The sequence below is a fragment of the Castor canadensis genome, chromosome 6, assembly GCF_047511655.1.
Source record: "Castor canadensis chromosome 6, mCasCan1.hap1v2, whole genome shotgun sequence".
NCBI lineage: Eukaryota > Metazoa > Chordata > Mammalia > Rodentia > Castoridae > Castor > Castor canadensis.
The window spans coordinates 91,318,606-91,336,247 of NC_133391.1; the positions used below are offsets into that span (position 1 = coordinate 91,318,606).

At 35.4% G+C, this 17,642-nt stretch overlaps 1 protein-coding gene across 1 annotated transcript in view; it reads left to right on the forward strand.

The window, feature by feature from the left end:
- The window catches only part of Slco6a1 (solute carrier organic anion transporter family member 6A1), a gene marked incomplete at its 5' end in the record, with an annotated part of 85,612 nt that overhangs the window by 16,260 nt on the left and 51,710 nt on the right, over positions 1-17,642 (forward strand). Inside the window, 5 exons of the mRNA XM_074077874.1 lie at positions 3,812-4,072; positions 6,958-7,143; positions 9,729-9,825; positions 15,501-15,622; positions 16,422-16,531. Coding sequence (XP_073933975.1) covers positions 3,812-4,072; positions 6,958-7,143; positions 9,729-9,825; positions 15,501-15,622; positions 16,422-16,531 — 776 coding nt within the window. The remainder of the gene's footprint in view (positions 1-3,811; positions 4,073-6,957; positions 7,144-9,728; positions 9,826-15,500; positions 15,623-16,421; positions 16,532-17,642) is intronic.

Below are 17,642 nucleotides of genomic sequence, written 5' to 3' on the forward strand. Positions count from 1 at the left end.
GGCATTTACAATCAAGTCAATAAAAAATGACTTTAATAACTACTTATGTGTCAACCAGGTTAGCATTTTAAAAATCTGCTTTTGTTAGATTTTGTTTTGTATTGTCCTTGCCTAGAAGCCCACTGCCTAAGAGCCAGTCTTTCTAAGCCTCTTTGTTGCTTAAATTTGGCCAAAAGGGTCTAGTTGGCACTGACTCCCACCTGATCTGTTCGTTATCCACCCCCCATGTGGGACCAAGACCAAACAAACAAAATCCAAGAAACAGCAAATCCTGACAATGGGAAAAAATGACCAACAAATATCTTCAGTCTATAGCCATACCACCCTAAATGTGCCTGATCTCGTCTTATCTTAGAAGCTAAGCAGGGTCGGGCCTGGTTAGTACTTGGATGGAAGACTGATCTTCAGAAGAGACGGCTCAGAGGCAAATAGTTTGGAGACAAGGGGGGAATGCTGTCAAAGTTAAAATGGAGTCACTTGTGCCAGACCTCTCAAAAATAACCAAAGCCGAGAGGATTGAGGAAATGGTTCTTATACATGTATGGCTATTCGACATTAAAGCCCTTCCAGACACAAACTCATATTTTTAGACAGGGTCTTCTACTTAAATAGAGACAAAATAACTATTTTTACTGGCTCTAAATATGTCCTTTGATACTTAAAGAAGTATATATATGTTTCCTTGGACATATATACCGATAATATATTGTTGCCATGGTAATTCTACTCAGTTAAGAAAAAAAAGACATTGTCTGGATAGAAAATAAAATGTCCACCCATTGGAGGGGCTCTTTTGTTGTTGTCTTGTCTATCCCTACTACTGTTAAAGTAGCAGAGATTGCTCCTTGGATCTACCACAGTCTAGTCAAGCCAGCTTCTCTTGAGTGGGAGTTTATCTCTGATCCAGCCTCACTTTGCAGGATCACCCTCCAGCACCTGAGCACCCTCCCTCGGCAGGACTCCACTTCCCAGGATACAACAGGGGACCAAGAATGGCAGGATGACAGCCCTGCTCTAGTCACTCCCAGAAGCTGACTAGTCTACTCAAGGCAGAAACTTGAGTCAACTCTCCAATGGGACAAACATGTTGTTTTTCACACCAGTTATCTCACTGTAATGCATTGTCACCCCTTGTCTGTGTCTGTTGCTGTAGTTCTCATCCTAGTCTTCACCATAAGCTTGGCAGAAACCACTCCCTCGCCCCAATTGGTCTCATGGTGAAAGGTTTTCATTTGCTCTCCTCTTTCACTTTTGAGCAGGATGCATAATTGCTATTTATTGTTACTGATCTCGTTTAACAAAGAACAAAATACGCAGCCCTCCTTCACAAGGAGAAAGCTGCCCCTAACTGCACCTGTGGCACTTGTAACCCTGTAAATTTCACTGTACTTAAGCCATCTGATTAAACACAGGGAAAAGTAATTAGTATAAAAATAGATAAAAAGGGTTTTGACCCTGAGAGTCTAATGCACCTCAAATTAGTAACTGTTACCCATGAGAGTTCCTCATACCAGGTTTTTCATTCCTTTTATAAGGAGATGAGAGTGAATTTTCCATCTCTGCCAAAGCTAAAAACTGGTTCCTCTCACTGGCTGAGTCTATAGCCCAGACACTGAATGTCACTTTATGCTATGTTTGTGGGGGGACCAACATGGGAGACCATTGGGCTTGGAAGAAAAGATGACAGATGCCTCCTGAGTAAATCATCCAGTACTATGGTCCTGCCACCTGGGCAAAAGACGGTCCTATGGCTATCGCACCCCTATATATATGCCCAACCGCATCATCAGGCTGCAGGCTGTTGTTAAAATTATAACTAATTGAACTACAAGAGCCCTCAATTTGCTGACAAAACAAAGCACTAAGATGCACAATGCCAGCTATCAAAACCACTTGGCTTTAGACTATTTGCTTGCTTCTAAAAAAGAAGTTTATAAAAAATTTAACCTAAACAACTATTGCATATAAATTAATGATTTAAAAAAATGGTTATAGAAGAGATCACAGACAAAATCAGAAAACTTGCGCATGTTCCTGTCCAGACTTGGAGAGCATGGGATCCCTGTTTAGAGAATGGTTTTCTGCTTTAGGTTGATTCAAAACCCTGACAGGGGCAATGGGCCTAATCTTAGGAGCATGGTTAATACTGCCCTGTCTGGTTCTCCGGGTGCTACAGTCTAAAGGCTATTATAAAGACCACTATAAAAACAAAACAAAAACAAAAACAAAAAACGGCTACACATTTAATGGTGGTATAAAAATACAAACCCCTAAATTAAGATGGTGCTCTTTGACCCTAAGTGGTTCCGAGCATCAAAGGTGGGAATAATGCAGAAGGGAGGAGGATCAGAAGAAAACAGCTGAGGCCTAAGTCCTGATAAAGCAGCAGGGAGACAGGGATGGCATAGCAGAAAGATAAAACTTGAAAAATCTAAACATGAGGAAGGTCACATAGCACTAGGGAGGGGAAAGTCCCATAGCACTAGGATAATGTAGCCAATAAAATTAAATATAACCATATATGGATTAGGTCTTGCTTTTTTGCTTCTGTAACCTGCTTGCGAGGGTATATAAGGTGAGACCCCTTTGTTCTCGGGGCTCAGCCTTTGGACATGAGTCCGCTGAGTCTGTGCTGGCACAATAAAACGCTGCTTCCTGCTAATTGCATCAGAGTCCCATGTCTCAGCTAGTAACCTCCCACAACAGGATGGCTGAGTAAAGTGGTGTATCTCTCCAAATGGAGAATTATACTGTGTGAATGTCCATTGCAGAGGAGGCTTTCACTAATGAGGTAGGTAGATAAACATTCTGTGACTGTTATCCAGCTTCCTTGTCATTCTATTTCTGTTTAATGGGTTGTAATTTACAGTGACATTTGCATTGCCAATGCATATGTACATACAAGATGTAAAAGCGCTAAATGCATGGTTTTACCTTTACCAGAGTTGATCTGAGTATTGCACTGTTGGGTACCTTGCCTTGCCACTCAGATCAGGAAAAGTCAACAAAATCTAGAAAATGGCTCCATTTCTTAGTAAAACTAACTAGCTATGTGTAAGGCAGGTTGATTGCATAGTTCCATCATTATTAGGATGTGGCCAATGATGTGTTCTCTCCTGACACCAGGGCTCTGTAAGCACCACCATAATTGGGCTTCATGAATGCCTTCTGCACCATTGTGATCATGTGTCCCATCTCATTGCTGCTAATCAAGGACTCATTTCATAGAAAGGAACATTCCTTACATATAAGTACAGTGTTGTATGGACTACTCACACAGGACTCCAGGTCATATACAAAGTTGACAGGTTTGGGGTGTTGTCATATAGGATGAGATATATGCTTTGAAATAGCATTTGATACATGTTATCTGGGTAAAAGAAGGGGAAGTAAGTAGTGGGAGAAGGATATGAAAGCATATTCTCTCTATAAATTCTGTATGTGTATACATGCTTACAGGCATATAAACTCCAATTCTTCATTTTGTCCTTTCTCATTTTCTTTTTCTTTTTTATACTTTATGTAAAGCAAATAACCTTGAAAATTTGTAAGTTTCAGAATGCATTTGAATTAAAAGGCAGAATCATATCCTAGCTCTAGAAGTGGACATAGTGACTGACAAGACTTGTTTTTTGCCTTGGGGAGAAAGAAAAAAAAATTACTCAGATTAGTTTTAAATGACTCACTACTTGTTTATAAGTTTTAAAAATTCAGAATAATATAAAGTAATAAGTATAAATTAAGGCTTGCTTTGATATTCTAACGGTGATCTATTTTGTCTTTTCTTTTTTTTCCTCTTTTTATATTTTAGGTATTATATTTGGTCTTGTAGATCTGAGCCATGCCAGTTTTCACAAGGAATATGATGTGAAAACCAGTGAGAAATTAGTATTGACACTCACTTATGATGTTTCCTCTTGCCTGGTAGCAGTATTTGTAGCTTACTATGGAGGAAAAATGAACAGAATAAAATGGATTGCATTTTCCTCCTTTTTAATAGGATTGGGATCATTTTTTTTTGCTCTTCCATACTTCAGTGCTAAAGTTCATAAATCAGTAATGGAAATGGAAGGTAAGATTTTCAAACACACAGTTACTGTTATTAGTTTAAATCATTGATACTCAAGGAATTCGAAATAGCCTGTGATACCTATCTATCTGTATATCTATTCAGCTGTGTTGATTTATATAATCAAGTTTATTAACTAATTATTTGTAGCTCCTTAGTGAATGCATGTATCATATAACATATCCCTCATAGTTATGACCTAAAAGGAGAGGAAATATTTATCCTAGGAAGGGATAAATTGTAAAATTATTTCTTTTTTTACAAATTTTCACATGCTATGAATCTCTTCAGAATGCTGGAAATTCCTTTTGTCTTCCACAGAATGCTTTAATGAATCCCTTTTATACTCACCTTAACACACACACGCACACACACAAGCTCAAATACAAACATAAGCCTAAGCACACACAAAAGTCAAACCTGTTCTAGCCACTCCTATCAGTTCTACAGTTTTTTCACTATTCTCACTAGATAAAAACTACTTGAAGTTTTTGAGAACAATTTCTGAAACTATTGTTTTAAATCCTTTACTATCATGTATTGGCTTATCTATATGTGTTGCTTTTTGATTTTATGTTTCAATCTTTCTTCAGTCCACTTTAACATGACTGCCATCTAAAATGCTGCAACAAAATCATTTCCACCAACTCAATAACATAATTCATGTTATTTAATACAGTGAAAACTTTTGTTAGCTTTTTGAACTTTTGTCAGCATCTTGTAGTATTGATTACTCCTTCTTACTTGAAATTCTCTCCTCTTTAGATTTCTATTTACAATAGCAATATAATTTACAGTCCCAAGTCAATTTAATAATATGTGGGGATTTCATTTTGCTAATTCCATGCATGCACACAGTTTACTTTGAATAAGTTCACCCCTTCCATTGTGTTTCCATTCCTCCTCCTTCCTCCCTTTCTCAAACAGCATTTGATGGGTTTCATTATGCTGTCTTCATATGTAAGAATACATTGTTTTTTCAGATGTTGGTCAACATGAAGCTAGGGACTATGATCCCTAGGAGAAGAGAAACAAGTTGAATTTTCTAGAAGACGGCATCAGTAAATGACTGTGAGGCACATGGAAACCTTGAGCTTATTCATCATGAAGTCAAAGTGGAATTTTCATGGCTGTGTGTTTTTCTAGAGCCAAAATCAGCTTTAAAAGTATAGATGTACAGTGGAGAAGAGAGATAATTTGACTAGATTTAAGGGATGGGATGATGTCAAAGGAAGCAAGGAAATATAATGGTTTAGAAGATAGTGATAGAAATAAGTATGTAAATGGTTACTGAATAGTGACAAGAAGTAATATCAATGGATTTTTGGTCCTGGTGAGTTTTAAGGGTTATAGGAATTAGGTAGCTGAAAGGAGTGAGCTGAAAAAGCATGGGTTTTTAGAGTACAGATGCTCAATTAGGGAAGGTTTGTACAGACAGTTAACATTTGAAATGTCAACTAGCAGCTAAGTTAGGTGGGGTACAGTGTAAGTTCAAGGATCTAAGAGGTCAGTGTGTTGGAAATACCATACATTGATACTGATGCCCCTGCAACTCAATGTCTGTATAAAAGGAGCCATTAACATTTGAATCACAATTCCAGAGACTTCTTTCCATTTGCTATGGAGTCAACTATCATTCCATGGAACTAAACCAGATGAAAATTGCCATTAGTATGCTATGCTGCACAAAGTTTTCCAGAACATTTTAAAAGCATTTGTTAAATTTCAACCAAAATGACCATAATCAATATGATCTAAAAGCAATTGCCTAAAAATCAACCAATCTAAAAAGAAATGTAAATATGCACTTAATTTAGTCTTGTTCTATAGGCACCTGAATTAAAAATGCATAAGAAATATCCTGTGACTGAAAGGATTTTAAAATCTAATGGGTAGATGATCATATAATAACTAATTCTGGCAGAAAGAAAGTTTTGTTATGTTATGCTTTGGTTTTATGATTCTGTGTGTATTAGTTACTTTTTTCATAACTGTGACAGAATGTCTAACATAAAGAGTTTAAAATGAGGAAAGATTTAATTTATCTCATTTCAGAGTGTTCAGTCTATAGTTACTTGACTTCCTTAATTCTGGGCCTGTGGTGAAGCAGAACATTTTGGTGATGCAAGTATATGAAGAAGGCTTTCCCCCTCATAGTGGGTAGGAAATACAGCAGACAGAAAAGAGCCAGGGCAAAACATGCTCTTCAAAGTCATGCCCTAATGACCCACTTTCTTCAGCTAGATCTCACCTTCTGAAATTTCCAGAGCCTCCTAAAATACTGCAACTACCTAGGGACCAAGCTTTCAGTACCTCAGCCTTTGGGGTGGCGGGGACACTTCATATCCAAGATGCAACATTATGTTCTAGATGTTAGTCAGTCTAAAATAAGAATTTTATCAGAGTGACACAAGTTTAATATAAAGATTGCTAAAAATGGGCAGAGAACTAAATTCAGAAGGTAAACTTTGATCATTCATATAATCCAGAATATTAGAAATACTTTTTATCTCGGGTTCCAAATTCTGAGGAACAAGATGTCAAATGGAGGAAAATGAGTGTATATGTGTTAGGTGTGTGTAAATGTATATGTACAAAAACATACCTATTCACACACGTTGTGTATATACAATCCTATATGTGTACTTATTTTTATGGTTTATAATATGTCTATCTCTTCCAGTATTCCTACAGATACTCTTTTGTCATGTTCTTTTTCTGAGTACATGATTGAATAACTACTTTCAATATAAATGAATTATTAAATGCATAAGAACAGAAACAGCTTCTATAGAAGGAAAAATATTTGATAAAGACTACTGTAGATTTGTTTTGTGTTTAGCTTTAAGTTTCAATTAACTAAATTATAATTATTAACTTTTCAAAAGATATTTGCCAAGAAAAGAAGCTTATCGATGTTTGCCCAAAAAGTAGATCATCATTCCAAACAAAATATCTGACTTTCTTCATCCTCGGAAAAATTGTGCAGGGAATAGCAGGAATGCCTCTTTATATCCTTGGGGTGACTTTTCTTAAAGACCATGTTGCCACACACTCATCTGGCATCTACTTAGGCAAGTTGTTTCCATCTCTAACGATGGACCCATTTTGAATTTTCATTGAACTTCTATATTTTGGGGGTGGGGTGGGCAGTTCTGGAGATTGAACTCAAGGCCTCATACTTGTTAGGCAAGTGCTCTAGCACTTCAACCACGCCCCAGTCTTTTTGTTTGTTTGTTTGAGTTTGTTTTTCAGGAAAGGTCTCAAGTATGACCATGATCTTCCTACCTCCCCAAGTAACTGGGAGCACAAGTATGCACCACCATGCTGGTCTTCTTTCTAAGTTAAGGGTTTTCTTATTTATACCTGAGCTATCTTCAAACCCTGACCCTCCTATTTCCACCTCCCAAGTAGCAAGAATAACATGTGTGTGCTGTCATGCCCAATGAGCTTCTGCATTTTGATGTGTTATATTTTAACTGATACAGAAGCACAAACTATTAACCCTGTGATGACATTGTACTAAATACTACATTTTATGCTTAACTTTAAAATCCCACTAGAACACTCAATTCTGAGAAGCTACTTGAGATTTGGAGTTCTAAACAAATCATCTGAATGCTACTGAAAAACATGTAAAATAATAGAAAATATATACATTTTAAGTAGCAAAAACTCATACTTTCTATCAATCATCTTTATCTATCTATTTATCTATCTACCTACCTATACGCTATCTAGGTTGAATTCATTTCTCCTGAGGAAAAAATCTAAAATTGTGTGATTAAATTGTCTGGCTGTTATATTTTTAAATTTGGGGCTGCGGGTGGGAAGCCACTGCCTCACCTCCATAAGATGTATAGGACATTATTATATCATATTATTATATCATATTATTATATCATATTATTATATGCCTCCTCAGTACTAGATTCAGAGTGGTGCTGAATGCTCATAATTGTACTGATTTCCTTACAACCATTAATTTAATCGTTCTTAAGACTCTGGTATTTTGAAGCAAATTAAAAGCATAATCATGTTCATCCTATATGGAAACAAACGATTTGCTATTTAACTGAACATAGTGTACTGTTCCTTATTTGCAATGTCTTATGTCACAGCCTCCTATGATAAGTAATCTTATCTATATTTCAGAATATTCTGTTCTTTTTTTACTTCAATAGATTCTGGTCCTGATAGGTCATCTATTTGTACAGTACATTTGTACATTTATCTCTATCATTTTTGAAAAAAGTCATAATTTTTTGGAAGTATTGGGTTTGAACTCAGAACCTTGTGCTTGCTGGGCCATGATCCTAGCCCCCTTTTGCTTTCATTATTTTTGCAAATGCCTTGCTTTTATGCCCAAGCCAATCTGTACTGTGATCCTCCTAGTTACCCTTCCCCCTGTAGCTGGGATGACGGATCATATGCCACCACACCCAGCTTCTTACTGGTTGAGATGGGATCTCAGGAACTTTTTCCCTCGGCTGGCTTAAAGTGCAATCCTCTATATCTCTGCTCATCAAGTAGCTAGGATTACAGGTGTGAGACACCATTCCTGTTGTAAAATTATTTTTCTGTACTTGGTGTGAAAGTTACTTAAAAGTAAATGGTACTTTGCACTGAAATAATACACTTTTCCACCAGAGGTAAGAAAAGTCACGTCAATAGAGTAAAATAGAGGATATTCACTTTTACAAAAAAAAAATTATAATTTTTGTTACTGTTAGTCAAGAATGACATCACATCATTCTTGTGAAGAATGACATCATATGTGAAAACACTCATCTCTATAATGTAGGGAGAGGTTTATTGGATTGCCACCTCCTGCCACCTTGGCACATAAGGTGCAGATATGATTATATGAAAGCATCATCTTGCCATGGTATCATAGTAAAGAAAATATGTCATCTTGAATTTATATTCATATTAAATATATTTAGTTACATTAAATATGTAGATAAAATAAAGCATAGTTAATTATATAATTAAATATTCTGAGTTTCTCTGATACTTGATTGACTAGTATGTGTGATGGTTAATTTTATGTGCCAACTTGTCTAGGTTATGCCCTAGACAAACCTCAGTTGTTTGGTCCAACTGTGATTACATTATTTTAGATGTGTTTAACATTTTTTATAATTATGGGCTGGTGGAGGAGCTCAAATGGTAAGAATGCCTGCCTAGAAAGTATGAAGACATTGAGTTCAAACACCAGTGCCACCAAAAGACAGAAACAAAAAAACCCCCAATATTTATAACTAGTAGACTTTGAGTAAAGCACATGACCTCCAAATATGGATAGGCCTCATTCAATCAATTTAAGGGCCTAACAACAAAGACAGTTTTCCTGAAGAAGAAGCAGTTTTGCCACAAGACTGCATTGTCAACTCTTGAATCTCTAGCCCTCTGGGACCTGCTTTACAAATAATTGTATGAACCAATTTTTAAACCCCCCCCCATATACAAATATCTATCTATCTGTCTATCTATCTATCTACCATCTATCTATATTTCTTCTTTCTCTGGAGAACTCTGACTAATATAGATGCTGTGTAAAGCTTTCAGAAATAATTCATTTACATCAATTGATTTTTATCATTTTATGGTGAAGATGGTTTATGAAGTTGCTTCATGTTTAATATTCCTTTTATAGGTATTGGTGATGCTTCAGAAATATTGGGATATGGTTTGGGTTATACAATAGGAGCACCACAACTTAAGGGCCCTGAGAATAGTACTACTGATGAAAGGTAAGTTACTTTCTTTTATTTTACACTGTATAAAATAAATATTTTATGTTTATGTATGTATATGGCTTCTAATGCAGTTATTTTTAAAGAAAAACAACAAATGTCTCAGTAAAATAAATACATTTAAAGTACACATTTGCATTTTTACTGCTCAAAATATAATTAAAACCATTACTTATCGAGGCAATCTTATGACTAATTCTTCATGTGTTCTTTTTTGGTGGTGAAAGCCATACATCTTAACCACTTTTAAGTGTATAATACAGTAGTGTTAACTATTTGCACATTGATTACAATGGATATCTAGAACTTTTTCATCTGCACAACTGAAACTATACAACTCCCCTCCCCCACCTTCATTCTACTAGCAACCATCATTCTACTTTTGTTTCAGAATGTTGGTTTAGTGCTTGAGGCAATTAGAGCTCAATGCTAGTGGGGCAGTCTAGGGCGACTGTGTAGGCCATACTCAGTTATTTCAACAGCCATTGAAAGGAGTTAGGATATCCACTAACTTTGCTAATAATGTGTTGAAGGATATTCCTGGGATTAATATAAATTCCCGAGCAAATCTGACTTGCCCTCTGAACCCTGGACTAAGCACAGAATTCTTGTCAATGAAAACTATCCATTTGTTGTGTGAGGGAATAATAAATGCTGAACCCAGCTGATATAAATGAGACACCTGCAACATCTTCTACCACAGTGTTTTAGGTTTGAGTTGAGAATATAATTAAATTGATATAATCCTATAATTGTATAGTAATTAATGGCATGTATTGCATCCCCATTTTTTTTGAGGAGGAAGAGCAAGAAGTTAGATGAATAAAATTTCCCAGTGTTTTCTTCTTTCAGACACACCATTTGAACAGTACAAGGCTATCTATAAGAGCTAATGACTTTGGTTGATAGACCCTAGTTTCTGGTTTTAATATAATGGAAGAAAAGATACATCAAGCAAGCAAGGATAATGAGTTTCTCATCATCATTCTCCAAAACTCCAAAAAATACAGAACAGAGAGAGACATCTCCCCTTTGGGCAAAGGAGAAGGAATTAAGTCCAGGCCTTACACTGAAACCTAGTAACAGGTCTGCCATCATGAAACACAGTACTGAGCAAAGCTTCATGACACCTAACTGCCCTGAGACCTGTACCCACAGACTAAGCTTCTGCAACCATTTCAGCCATGTGGTCAAGGGATAGACTCTTCACATCCCTCCCTCAACCTCATGTAGAGAAGCTTGGAAGCAAGCTGCCATCCACTGGGCAGTAAAGCTAGTGTAGGACTCTGACTTGGAGCTCAGTGCCAGGCCTACTACAGTGAGATCCAGGAAGAAATCAAAGGCCTCTGAATCCAAACCAGGGCTCACAGATGGAGCCTATAGAACTGCTCCAATATCAGGATAGACCTATGCCCTGAAGTAAGACTCGTATTTCAGCTTCTATCATTGATAGCCTTTGAGGGGGTCTGGGTCACCTTCCTTCCCTATTGATATTTCTATGTTGATTTTTTTTTGTTCTGCAACTTTGCCAAAGGTATTTATCAGATCTAGTGGAGTCTTTCTGGTTTTTTTAAGTGTAGGATCTTGTTATCTGCAAATAAGGATAATTTGATCTTTTCCTTTCCTATTTGTATACCTTTTATTTCTTTCTCTTGTTTTATTGCCCTGGCTAAGAATTCAAGCACTATATTGAAAAAGATTGGAGAGAATAGGCACTTATGTCTCATTACTGATTTTAGAAGAAGTATTTTCAGTATTTCCCCATTCAGTATGATGTCAGCTATTGGTTTGTCATTTACAGCCCTTATTATGTTGAGGTGTGGGTCCTTCTATTTCTAGTCGCTTCAGGGATTTTATCATGAAAAGATGGAGTTTTGTCTAAGGCTTTTTCTGCATTAACTGAGATAATTATGTGAGTCTTTTTTGTCCTTGATTCTATTTATATATTCTATTACATTTATTGTAACAATCATCATTGCCATAAACTAAAACCCCACCATATTTATAGGTTTTCTATTCCTTTGTCCTATTTCTCAATATATCTTTCTATTTATATGTCAATAATGTAAATTTTAACTTCTGAAGTTTTATTTTATGATTTACTAATTTTGACTTGATACATTCTCACTCATTGCTCTTCATCAGATATCAAGGGCTATTTTTTCAAAGTTATTCTAGACAAATTTGATAATTTCAGATTACAACCAAAGCATTTTTATTTGAATTGAACTTATCCATCAATTTGGGAATACTTGTTACCTTTCCATGGGAGAAAATGGCATGCTGTACTATTATCTCTACAATTTTTATGTCCTAAAATAAAGTCTTCTTATAGTCTTTACTGGTTATATCCGATTAAGCTTATGCCTGGCACTGTTAAGTGTTGTGCATGGAATTATTATGTTCTTTTCTTATTATTTTATTTTCTAATCTATTATTTCTAATGTGGGGAAAATCTTTTAATTTTTAAATTTATCTGATAAATATGTCATCCAATCAAATTTTTTTCCTTACACATTATAGTTTGTTTTTCATGATGCCCCTGACTCTTGTAGGCATACAATTATATGTAATAAAATGTATGGAGTTAGAATACAAAGCTGGGCTCAAAGTGAAAAAGTGAATAAAACTTCTGCATATTATAAGCGGCAAGAAGCCAAGTGCAGTAGTGCATATCTGTAAGACCAGCAATTTGGGAGGCTGAGGCAGGAGGATTGCAAGTTCAAGACCATCCCGGGAAGACCCTATCTTTTTAAATTAGCATATAATAGTTGCACAGGAGGATACATTGTGATATTTATGTGTATGTGCTTAAAATATATCTTATTTATATTTACCCTCTCTATGTTCTCCTTCTTCTCCCTTTCCCCCTTCTTTGAGCAATTACAACAGGTTCCATTCTTCTATTTTCATATATGAATACAAAATACATCTACTATACTCACCCTCATTTACCCTTTCCTTATGCCCACCACCTTCCACAGGTACCCACCTGCAGAAAAGACCTATTTCATCTTCCTGCTCTTCATTTTCTTTTAAAGTGTTATATTGATTGTCCAAGGGTTTTTCACCTTGGTACTTCAGGCCTATATTATATCATGCTTTAATCAAATTAACCTCCCCAATTACTTACTCTTTCTCTGTCACCTTTGTCCCCTAGTAGTCAACAGCTTACAGTGTATTACATTATAATATACTCATGTTCAGATGAGTTGTTTCAATATTTTTCATTCTTTAATATTTTCTTTCTCTCTCCTTCCTCCCATTGTCCCTCAGACATTGTCCCTTCATCATTGTCCCAGTGATACAGTTTCATTCTCTCTCTCACTATATATATGTTTGTGTGTGTGATCATATATGCATTTATATATAAATTAACTTACAGCTGTAGCTGCCACATATGAGGAAAAAACATGCAATTTTTGACTTTTTAAGCCTTGCTCATTTGCTTAACATGTTATTCTCCAGTTCCATCCATTTACCTGTAAACAACATAATTCATTCTTTGTTAATAATGCTCCATTATTCTATATATATATAATACATAATATAATACTCCATTATTTTATATATATATATACATATATACATATATATATGTATATGTATATATATATATATATATGTATACCATATTTTCTTAATCCATTCATCAGCTGTGGGACATCTGAGTTGTTTCCAAAGATTGGCTATTGTGAATAGTGCTTCAATAAACATGGATGTGCAAGTGGCTTTATTATATCCTAGAGTACATTCCTTCAGATATATGCCCAGGAGTGGTAGTCCTATTTTTAGTTTTAGTTTACTGTTTTCCATAGTGGCTGCACGAACTTACATTCCCATCAACAGTGTAGAAGTGTTCCTTTTTCTGTACATCCTTGACAGCATTTGTTGGTTGTGTTATTGATGCTAGACATTTTCATTAGGGTGAAGTGGGATCTCAATATTGTTTCAATTTGCATTTCCTTTTTGGCCAAGGATGGTGAGCATTTCTTCATATGTTTATTGGCCATTTGTACTTCTTCTTTTGAGAATTGTCTATTCAGTTCATTTTCTCAGTGGGTTGTTGATTCTTTGGGAGTTTTGTTTTTAAGATCCCTTTATATTAGTGGATATTAATACCTTGTCAGATGTATAGCTGGCAAAGATTTTTGCCTGTTCTATGGGCTGCCTCTTCAGTCTAGTGACCATTTCCTTTTCTGTACAGAAGCTTTTTAGTTTTGTGTAGTCCCATTTCTCAATCTTTTGTGAGACCCTATCTTAAAATTAAAAAAAAAAAAAAAAAAAAGGATTAGGGTATAGCTCAGGGGCTAGCTCTTACCTAGCATTCACAAGACTCTCGTTTCAATCTTTAGTATTAACAAACATATAAACAAAACAAAAAGGGACAAGGTAAAATGTAGCTCTTGTGTTAATCTGTAGTCAAATTTCTCTGGGTGTCGTATATTTAGAAATATATGAAAAGCGAATAATGCAAATGAAGATTGCAGCCCTTTGTCACTGTGGATTGATTTTTATGTTACTGAATAATGCTAACAATGAATAAGGAGTAATCCCAACAGTAAATAAGACTGAGAATATTGTCCACATTTTATGTAAGATGAAACCTGGTTAGCAATAGGGCCATCTGTGAGAAATTAACCCCTCTAAAACTGAGTTCCTGGTGGGGTGGATGTGGAAATTTTCCCATAGTGGCTCCTTGGGGAAGCTCTTAAATTATGTGTGGAGCTGTAAACATTGATGACTGTATGTTAATGAACTTCTCATATTTCTTCTCTAAATGATGCAAAATAACTTGACAACTACAAAAATGCTTTACACAATCATGGCCTCGGTGTTCATTGAAGACAAAAACATGCTGAAGCTCCAAAATCACCATGAGAAAGAAGAGAAAGTGAACAAATCTCAGCACCGGATCTTTCACATTCCCATCTCACCTTGTTTATTGTAAGGCTGTGTGAGAAGCAAAGTCAGACCAAGAACAACTGCAGGAAAAACAGAAGACAGCTAACAAAGGGTCCGACAGGAAATTTGGGAAGACCACCAGAAGGAAAAAAAATCACATTAAATCTGAGAGTTCAGAGAAGGAATGAAGGGAGAGATTTCAAAGTATATGTAACATAAAGGGTCAGGTGCCATATAAAAGATCAGTTGTGTAGTTCAAAGGGTCACACTTGCCTTAATGGTCTAGGTTCATGATTTAAAGGGACAAGAATGATTTTAAAGGAGAGGTAAATGGCTGGTGGAGTGGCTCAAGTGGTAGAGTGCCTGTTTAGCAAGCATGAGGTCCTAAGTTCAAATCTCAGTACTGCAAACAAAACAAAAAAAAGGAGACACTTAAAGAGATAATTTTTTAGGTACAGTTTCTGATAGGGAGAAAAATTAGACAGGAACAAACAGGAAACTTTTGCCAACTGAGGTAGTGCAAAAGAAAGACTAGAGAAAAATTTAGGATCCTGCAAGATCAAAGAGAAACATGAGCAATGCAGATGGAAGACTAACCACTACCCCTGGACAAAACCAATAATAGTGACAAGTTATGAGTTAACAGAAAATATTCTCTCTCTCTCTTTCTCTCTCTCTCTCTCTCTCTCCCTCCCTCCTTGATATTGTGATTTAATTTTTAAGCAAATACTCAGTTGAAATTCTTCTTCTTTTTTTTCCCATTAAAGAATTATCTTTGAACCTCGTCAAAGTAAAGGAGCAGGGTTTTGGTGGATTGATTTTCTTCTTGCCTCTGGTATTGCATGGTCTACATTAATACCAATCTTATGCTTTCCAAGTAGTATAGCAGGTAAGTATAAAAATATAATTCATTAATTAAAGGGCACTAGTACCTGCTCCCCAACTTCCATTTTCAGATCATGGCTGCACTGCATTTCTTTGTGACTATGCGTATTCTACTAGTAGAGGTCTATTACAGAAATACAGTACCATCTGCTTGTGCTATTGTCTTTTGAGCTAATGAAAACACTGCAGCCCAGTATTTATGTTTTAGAATTTCATTAGTATATATTTTTATTTCACATTATTTCCTCTTAATAATGCTTTGTATCTGAAGTCTTTTAAAAATAATGTATATTTAAATCTAGTTATCAAATGTTGTTTAATAGGTGTACTAACACATAGAAGTTTTGTAAGACAACATTAGTGTTAAAATTATTATTGTGGAGTTCAACAAAGTCCATCAAGAATCTAATTATCTTTTGATAGCACATTTTATTACCACAAAATGTTTTTAGTAACATTAGAATTTATTCTTTTGTATTTTTTGCTTTTGCTCTTAAATGTGGCTATTTACTTAGCCACAGGAGCTACATTTCTAGTACTTAGTCAGATGTAGCTAGTGATAAAGGATTGGGCAGTGCAGTTAAGACAAAATTTCATTGTCACAGGATGTTCATTTGTTAGCACAGCACTGCTTTACAAGAATACATCTTTTAAATATTGCATGGATTTTAGCTTTTTAAAGAATAGCTTGCTTGCCTGTTCAGGACAAACTGGGTCTATTAATGTGTGTATATGTAGTACATGGATTTTTTTAAAAACTTATTTGGACATATCATAAAATTCTTTTACTTGTTAATATACAGGTACAGAAAGGATAAGAGCTGAGAAAAATAAACACCTTCCCTCACATGACCAGCAGCTTAAAGATGAGCAACCTAAAGTTAGCATTAAGGATTTATATATTTCTATTAGGGTAAGTAAAATACTTTAGGTAAACAAGACAATTAAGTTGACCTATGCAGTTTTCCAGTAGTGGACTTAAGAAAATATTCATACAGTGTTCAACTTAAATCTGGGTAAAACATTTGGATCCTTTTAAATAAATCATGCACTTCACATGTAATGGAAAATAGTTCCCACTTGTATCTATGTGGCATTGTCAAGAACTTGACTAAGGAAAGACTGATACCAGGTCTTTTCTTTCTATTTCTTTTAATTTTGCTTTCATTTTAATTTCTGTTTATGGCATTTAATGAGATGACATGTAATTGTCAACATTATTTTTATTATGTTTAAACGAGTTGGGAGAGCTCTAGGTATTAAACACATATTTCCATAAACATCATACTTCATGAAATATAATATCAAATGGAAACTTCTTTGTTTCCCTAGGTGGGAACAGGCCTACAATATAGATATCATGGTGTAAAAACATTGGCAACATCTGAATAGTGAGATCCTGCTTAAAATTTGTTTCCTCTTCTTATACTTACAATTTTATCTTTTGTTTTGCTTGCAGAATTGTATTTCTTACATATAGATTTGATTGATCACTCCCCAGATTACTTTATAGAGGAATTTCACAATCTTAATAGGACTTTCAAGCTCCTACACAGTAGCATGAGAAGGAACTCATCGGAATTTTATACCTGTCTTCTCCACATTCTAGTCACTTGCTTTTTCCTGGACACATTTGCTATTTTAGCATTCTGAAACTTTGTATATGCTAATTTGTCTACTCAAAATGAATTATACTCCAATATATATACATATTTCACATTTCCTTTGTGCATTCAGTAGTTGATGGGCACATAGGCTGATTCTATACTTTGACTATTGTGAATAGTGCTGCTATAAACATGGATGTGCAGGTATCTTGACTGTATGTTGACTTACATTCCTTCAGATATATGCCCAAGAGTGGTATAGTGTGATCATGTGGTAGTTCTAGCTTTAGTTTTTTTAAGCAACCTCCATACTGAATTTTCATTATGGCTTTACTAGTTTGCATTACTATCAAAGATATAGAAGGGTCATCTCTTTTTCCTGCTTCCTCACTAGCATTTGTTGTTGCTTGTTTTCTT